General features: G+C 39.1%; 1 protein-coding gene across 1 annotated transcript in view; it reads right to left on the bottom strand.

The window, feature by feature from the left end:
• Window positions 1-4897, bottom strand: part of SPICE1 (spindle and centriole associated protein 1) — a 49196-nt gene extending 44299 nt beyond the window's left edge. The window contains exon 1 of the mRNA XM_012652218.1: window positions 4721-4897. Within this exon, the coding sequence (XP_012507672.1) occupies window positions 4721-4897 (177 nt within the window). The remainder of the gene's footprint in view (window positions 1-4720) is intronic.
• Between the last annotated feature and the right edge of the window lie 3777 nt (window positions 4898-8674).

Here is an 8674-nt window from a genome sequence, read left to right as displayed (position 1 = left end):
AAGAAAATATCTGCAAATCATATCTCTGATAAAGGACTTGTATCCAGACTGTATAAAGAATTCTTACAACTCAACAACAACAACAAAAAAATTTAAAAACAGGCATAGGACTTGAATATACATTTCTCCAAAGAAGATACTATAGACAGCCAATAAGCACATGAAAAGATACTCAACATAATTAGTTATTAGGAAGATGCCAATAAAAACCACAATGAGATACTACATCACACCCACTAATATGGCTATAATCAAAAAGATGAACAACAAGCATTGACAAGAATGTAGAGAAACTACAATCCCCATGTATTACTGATGGGAATGGAAAATGGTGTAGGCACTTCAGAAAGTAATTTGGCAATTCCTCAAAAAGTAAAACACACAGTTATCACATAACCTAGCAGCTATTTCACTCCCATGTATATATCCAAGAGAACTGAAAACATATGTGCATGTAAAAACTTTTACATAAATGTTCACAGCAGCATTTTTAATATACAAAAACAAGAAATATACCAAATGTTCACCAACTGATGTGGTGATATAAAGAAAATGTGGTATATCCACACAATGGAATATACGTGGCAACAGTAAGAAATGATGTACTAACATATGCTACAACATGGATGAACCTTGAAAAGGTTCTAAACACGGAAAGACACACATTTTAAGATATCAGTTATATGATACATCCAGAATACGCAAATCCATAGAGACATAAAGTAGATCAATGGTTGTTAGCATCTAGAGGGAGCAAGGAATGAAGATTGACTGTCAATCAGTATAGAGTTTCTTTTTGGGTGATGAAATGTTGTATAATTAAAGAGTGATGGTAGTTGCACAACAATGTGCATATACTAAAAACCTCTGCATTGTACATTTTAAAGGGTAAATTTTATGATATACGAATTTTATCTCAATAAAGCTATTATAAAAAAAGATATGAAAAAATATAATAGTTGCTCAAGGAAAGGAATCTAATGTATTTTAACTACTTAGATCTCCAACTTACCCTGCAGAAACAAAGGGGAATCATACAATGTCAGTAAACCTATATGATTGTACATCCGTTAAAATTATATTGATTATGTATCCATTAAAATTTATTAAGAAGAATGTTTAAAAGCACTTATTTGTGCAAACAGCTTCACGTTTGATCCCACAACCTTATGAGGCATGCACTATCTTGAGAGACAACACAGCACAGTGGTTAAGAGTACAGGCTGGAATCAGACCGCCTGGGTTCACATCCCACCTTTGCCACAACTGTAAAATGGAACTACTAATTAAATACGTAAGCACTTAGCACCCTGCCTAGCATACACAAAGTTCTATTTAAGTGTTGAGGATGATTGTGTCAGTGAAACTATTAACCTTGTCCCCAAATAAGAAAAATGAGAGTTAGAGAGAGTAAGTATATTGCTCAAAGTCACACAAATAATAATGGGCAGAGCAGAGAGCTGACACTCAAAACCAGGTCTGAATGACTGTAAAGCACATGCTAGAAAACTTTGCTAGAATTAGATTACCTCTGTTTGGGTCTATATTTTCCAAACTTTCTACAATGAACCTATATTACTCTTAAAAATAGGGGGAAAACATATTTCAAGTTACAGCATTTAAAATATTATACTTACTCAGAGGCTAAAATTCCACCAGCCTCAATTCTGAAAGACCAGTCATGAATATGAGCAGTCAAAAACAGCTGTCAAAAGGCCCACGTACTTGTTTTCTTTCAAAGGTGAGATCCTCAATATATCAATATCAAAAATTTAGAAAAAGTAGTATTTTTTTTATCAAAGCTATTTGTATACCAATGGTGACTTCTGAAAATAAACGTAATATATCCAATCAGAAAAGCTTTCATTAAATATCCAATCAGAAAAGCTTTTCATTAAGCAAAGAAATACAGAAATCAACATAAACACCTGATCAAATGCCTGAGTATTATTTGTGTGAATATGAAGTTACCAATTTTAACATAAGAAAATGTTATATTCAATGAAACCACATTCACCTGACAAAACAGTGGTGAAGTGAAGATGCGCATCTGTTGCCATTTTTTCACTTCAATTCATAGGGGTGGGGAACCTGCGGCCTTGAGGCCACTTGGGGCAACATGTGGCTTTCTAGATCCTTGACGGCAGCCTTTTGACTGAATCCAAATTTTACAGAACAAATCCTTTTATTAAAAGGGGTGCAACAGAGAAAGATGAAGCTTTTCTTGCCTCCTTTGGTACTTGAAAAAGAACATTCTTGAAATCAGAAGGCCATAGGTCTCCCACCCCTGGGTGAAGCAAATGTAAGAAGAAATGTCATTCTTGTGACTACATTGTGTTACACAGGACTGCCTTAGCAGACTGTAGCAAAAGATGCTCTCCAGCCTTGAAGAGGCAAACTGCCAAGTTGTAACTGCCTGTGGAAAAGGCCAGTGGCAAGGAACTCAAGGAACTGCAGGCATCTTCTAGGACCTGAGGCCAGCCTTCGGTAAGAGGCTGTGGTGGGTGTGGGGTGGGAGTTGTCGGGTGGGGCTCAGTCATACAGCAGCAAGGAAATAAATTCTGCCAACAACCTGAGTGTACCTGGAAGTGGATTTTTACCAAGTTGAGCCTCCAGATGAGAATGCAGCCTGGCCAATAACTTGATTACAGCATTGCAAGATCCTAAGCAGAGAACCTAGCCAAGCCATGTCCAAACTGGTAACTCATAGACACTACGAAAGAGTAAATGTGAAATTGTTTTAAACCACTAAATTTGTGGTAATTTGTTACATAGGAAACTAGTAAACTGGCCAATCAGAAATGAGAAAATATCCTGATTTTTCTATTCTTTTCTGTGTTTCTTCACAGGCTCTATTAGCTCTGAAGGGAGCTCCCTTCTCACATACAACTTAATCGAGGACCTCCACCCAGTTCTATCCCAGTCCTCTTACCTTTCTATTAGATACCCTCTCCTTTGATCCAGTAATTGTTCGGGGGCACCTACCACATACCAGGCACTGGCTAGGCATTGGAGATACAACAGTGAACAAGTCTAATACAGTGCCAGCTCTCATGAAGCTACTTTCTAGATCACCAAGGGGCAAGTCACATCCTCAGTGATCTCACATATTCCCTTTAGCAAAGTTATGAATGTACTGGACACACAAAACACACTGTGAAAATGAGTCCCAAATCAATGATTCGCACCTTTCCTCCAAACACAAGCTGCTCATTTCTAACTGCCTACTGTATAAATCTCCCAAATATCTCAAAACAGTGTATCAAAATACAGCTTATCATGTAAACCCCCAAATCACTAGTTCTTGATATATTAATATAACTGGCTGACTCAGTAAATATCTGCTGAATTAAGCTGAACTTACAGAATTACCATCCCTCTAGCTGGCTCCAACTTAAAACCTTAGCATCATCCTATGTTCCCTTTTGTCTCTTAGTCAATCAGATATCAGAGTCTATTAATTTTAAAAAATGTTTCCCTAAAAATCTCTCCCATCTGTCCACTCTTCTCCATCTCTACTAAAAATATTTTTGTTCATGCTCTCATTATTTCTCCTGCTTGGTCTCCCATTCACTCATTCACTCACTCACTTCATCATCCATCTATTAATTTAACAAATATTTTGAAAGTATCTGCCAAGAGCCAGGCACCAGATATACCAAGAAAGTAGAATAGTCTATGCCCTCACAGAATTTGGAGTTTTTCAGAGGACCACAATTAAACAAGTAATTACAACAAAAGGGTAACGTGGGAAGTAAATTCCATGTGCCATGGAAGTATTTAACTTACTCTACACGGTCAGAAAAGGCCATCTCCTCTCCCTAATTCCCAAAAATGTTTAAGCTGAGAGCTAAAGTAGGAATAAAAATTAGAAATGGGGGAAAGAACATTCCAGGCAAGGGAAAATGCATCCACAAAGAGTTCGAGAAGTTCAGTTTGATTAACAAAGATTTGAAAGGGTAAGAGGCAAAAGAGGATAGAAAGAAAGGTAGAGGGCAGATAATGGTCTTGTGAGTCAGAGCAATTTCAACACCATCCTAAAGACCATAGAAAACCACTTAAGAAATTTAAGCAGGGAGAGTTATGATGAGGTTTAGCAAATCCACTCTGATTAGTGTGGAAAACTGATCAAAGGGAAACAGAACTTTTTCCAGTGTCCTTTCCATCAGTCTTATCCAGAAATATGGATAGAGTGTAGGTCTCAACCCTTTACTAACTTCCTCTAAAGATCTGAATGGCTCCCTACTGTACAGAGGAATCCAACTTAGCTTGACATTCAGATTCTCTCCCATATGTGATGCCCGGCTGACCTTCCCTTGCAGTCTTTTCTCCTCTCACATCCTCCACACATCCTAAAACTAAGCTCTCGCCTTCACGTACAGATACGACCACTCTTCCCTCTGCTTGGAACACCCTGCAGACTTTCACTCCCTCCTATATCGAGTTAACTCCAAGACTCCTCAAAACACATTCCGGCGGCCTCTGCTGAGAAACCCCTCTCTGATACCCATCCATCGATTTCAATGACCCGGTCCCTACGTACCCTGGATAGTTTGTCTCACTCCTGCTGGACGGTAAACTCCTTGAGAGCTACAACCGAGTACCCTCAATTTCTAGTTCTGTGCAAAAGGGCCCAAAAGCGGTGCGCACGCGCACACTCAGGGTGTTCTTGGGGCGCGCTTAGTCACAAACATAGCCAGACACGCATCCCGACACGCACATACACTCTCAAAACACACAGAGCCGAGGCTGCGCTTTCTCTAGTAAGGACTTCCCGATACTGGCGCCTGGATCCCCAGGGAACAGAAAGAGAGATGCCACCACCGTTCTCCCCGCCCCAGATGTAGCCCGGTGCCCAAAGCTCTGTGGGGCTGCGGGCTGCAGGCCTTCGCTCCATCATCTCAACCTGCCTTGCCGTTTCCCGACTGCCGCCCTCACCGCGACTAAAACTTCAGGTTCTGGAACTGCGGAGCGCGCCACAGGTTCACGCAGCCGGGGACTTCCGGGCTGTTGCCTGGGTTACCAGAACCCCGCCCCATGCCCTTGCGTATATCCGGTGAGCCCAGTGCGCAGGCGCCTCCCAAAGCTTGGCAGGGCAACGATGGCTTTCTTTCCGCAATCCATTGGAGGACAGTAATGCAGCATTAGCCAGTGCCTCGAAAATTCTCCGAGAGAAAGATGTTGCTCCCCACACCAGGCTTCACATATCACACTTATTTGCTTTCACCTCTGTTCATTTATTCAAAAATGTTTATACCACCTACAAATGTGCCAGAGACTATGCTAGGTTCAATGGGCACTAAAAATAAGGTCCTTGCCCTCAGGAAACTTACCACAAAGTAGCAGACAGCTGTCAATGACACAAACGTAAAATTAAAACTGTCACAAGTGCTAAGAATGAAGCATACTAACTAGTTACTAAGCTGATTATTATAGGAATATTTCAATTACCCAGAAAAGCTGAGATGCAAGGATGAGTAGGCCACTAGAGAAGGGAAGAGAATTCCTGCAGGCGGAGCTGCATGTGCAAAGACATAGGGCAAATGGAAAAAACAGGAAGAAGTCTGGTATGTCTGGAGTTCAGAGAACAGTGGGAGCGTGGTGTGAGGGGAGGCTGCCCTGGTAGCCAGAACAGGCAGAGCTGTGTAGACCACATTAAGGACTTTACAAAGCACTTCATTCAAAAACAGGGTTATTTTGCTCCAATAAGACAATTTCCTTTAGCCTCTGGCTTTCTACTGTTAAGACAGAAAGCGGATAAGTGGATCTGCAAATACATATTCAACACCTTCTAGATGCAAGGAACTACCTTCTAATAGTTTCCACTTTGAGGAAGTTTGATGTAGGTATATTGAATGGTCAATCAATATAATCATTTACTTGCTTACATTCTCAACTCCCTGCCCCTCTCTGAGTTGCTGTAATCACTTGACAAAACTCAAATATTGGCCATCTCAACTTTACACTTACTAAGTGCTTGCACCCTTGCTGCTGAACCTGGTAGGAAAGAAAAAACCATGCCGACTTTAAATTCATGATCACTAATGTTAAGTGGACCCTTAAAGATGCTTGAACATCCTGTAACATATCCTTGTTCCATTGATTCTTCTACCCTTCTAGATGTCAGTTTTATACCTTCTCTCATACCCAAAATCTCTTCCCCATCCTCAGTCTAAGCCAATGATCTTGCTTCCTGCTGCATTGATAACATTGAATTAATCAAAAGAGAACTTCCTATCACTACTTCAATCTTTCTATCAGCATCATTACTCACAGACCTGCCTTCAGAATTTCAAAGAAACCTGAGCACAAGAAACATGAAGCAAACTACATCAAGGTACATCATAATCAAATTGCTCAGAACCAGTGATAAAGAAAATAATCTTAAAAGTAACCAAAGAAAAAAGACATGTTATGTATAAAGGAACAAAGACAAGGATAACATCAGTTTCTCATTAGAAACAAAGCAAGCAAGAAGACAGAATAATAGTTTAAACATATTGAAAGAAAAAAAAACTGTCAACCTAAAATTCTATACCTGGCAAAATTATGTTGTAAAAGTGTGAGTGAAATAAGCATGTTTCCACCCATATAGAAATGGATAGAATTTATCACCAGAAGACCCTCACTACATATATATGTGGGTATATATATATGTACATATGCATGTGTATGTATGTATATATATAAACATCTCAATAGATCCAGAAAAAGCATTTGACAAAATTCAATATCTATTCTTAATAAAAACTCTCAGTTAACTAGAAATAGGAAGGGACTTTCTCAACCTGATTAAGTACATCTACAAAAGACCTACCTCCAACATCGTACATAATGGTGAAAGACCAGATGCTTTCCTCCTTAGATCAGGAAAGACAAGGATGTCCACCACATTTACGTAACATTGTACTGGAGGTTATAGTCAATGCCACCAGGCAGGAAAAATAAATAAAAGGCATTCCAATGACATAGGAAAAAATAAAATTGTCTTTATTCCCAGATGACATGAATGTCTATGTAGAAAGAAAGAATCTGAAAAGAAAGAAAGAAAAGAAAGAAAGATGCCATTAAAACTAATAAGTGAATTTAGCTAAGTTGTCTTGCTGCTGCCCAAGACCACACTTCTGTCTGTAAGTTCCCCAATAAATAGCCTTTTACCAACAAACTGGATTCGTCTGCCTCATTCTTTGCTTTCTCAACTTCTTCTGTGTTTGGGAATTGCTTTGCATATGCAGCCCTTTCACAAAACAGCCAAACACTGGAAAGAACATAAATATCCATCAACAGATGATTGGAAAAATACATTCTTGTATATCTATACAATGCAACACTATTCAGTATTAACAAAAACTAATAAATTATTGATACACACAGCAACATGGACAAATCTCAAAATAATTATCCTGAGTTAAAGAAGCCAAACAAAAAAAGAGTACATACTGTGAGTACATTTATATAAAACTCTATAAAATGAAAACTAATTATTGTAACAGCAGATGATGGTTGCTTGGGAATGGAAAAGGAGCAGAGAGGGATAAGAGATAGATTTAAAGTAGGAAGGAAAGTTTGAAGGGTGATGGATATTCATTATCTTGATCACGTTTATGGTTTCAGAAGTGTGTGTATGTGTATAACAGATGATTTTTTGTGTATGTGAAAATTTATTAAATTGTATAATTTACATATGTGAAGTTTATTTTATGTCATTTATACCTTAAGAAAAGGGCAGGCACAGTGCTTCATGCCTGTAATCCTAGCACTTTGGGAGGCCAAGGTGGGAGGTTTGCTTGAGGCCAGGAGTTCAAGACCAGGCTGGGCAACATAGCAAGACCCTGTCTCTACAAAAAAATAGAAAAATTAGGCAGGCATGGTGGCATGCACCTGTAGTCTAAGCTACTCAGGAGGCTAAGGCAGAAAGATTGCTTGAGCCCAGGAGTTTGAGGTTATAGTGAGCTATGATGATGCCACTGCACTGCAGCGTGGGAAACAGAGCTAGACCCTGTATCAAAAAAAAAAAAGGTTATTTATTTGGCTTTCTCTGGTTACTCCAGATATGATCCAAATATGCTCCCCCAAACCATAAGATGTCCAGCTGCTAGTTGGTCCACCTCTAGCTTCCCACTCCCCTAATCAGAGTAGTCCTGAAGGCTTCCCTTTATTTCACTATAAGGCTTTCCCACTCTCCACCCTGTCTTTGAATCTCTGCCAAAAGCAAGTGATGGTGACATAATCCCTTGTTATATCAATCTCTGAATGAATGGCCTCTATTTATTCTCATTTAAGTGGTTTTAATTTATATGTATGTGTATGTGTGTGTGTGTGTATAGTTTTACTACAATTTTTATTATATTGGGAAGATTGATCTTGAGTACCACTATGAGAAGAATCATACGTTTTATATTTTCTGATTTTCAGATATAATGATATCTAAACTGGGATGTTTAAGTCATATGAATCTCTAGTTGGTTGTTCTGAGGCAAAAAATATAGGGAAGCTGACAGCCATGACAAATACCTGATCATTTGGGGCTGATTGTTGCAGAGGTTGTAGGTCAAGTTCTACTGTCACATATGGTCTGCCATTGTCCTTTGAATACTCAGTCTCTCAGTCCCTTCTTTTGGTCATTCTCTCACTTGCAGGACTTTGACCAATTCAGGGAAGGCTAGATATCCAC

The sequence above is a fragment of the Propithecus coquereli genome, unplaced genomic scaffold (genome assembly GCF_000956105.1).
Source record: "Propithecus coquereli isolate 6110/MARCELLA unplaced genomic scaffold, Pcoq_1.0 Scaffold386, whole genome shotgun sequence".
Lineage (NCBI taxonomy): Eukaryota > Metazoa > Chordata > Mammalia > Primates > Indriidae > Propithecus > Propithecus coquereli.
Note: the sequence above shows the minus strand (reverse complement) of the source record. Positions and strands in the feature narration are given on the sequence as shown.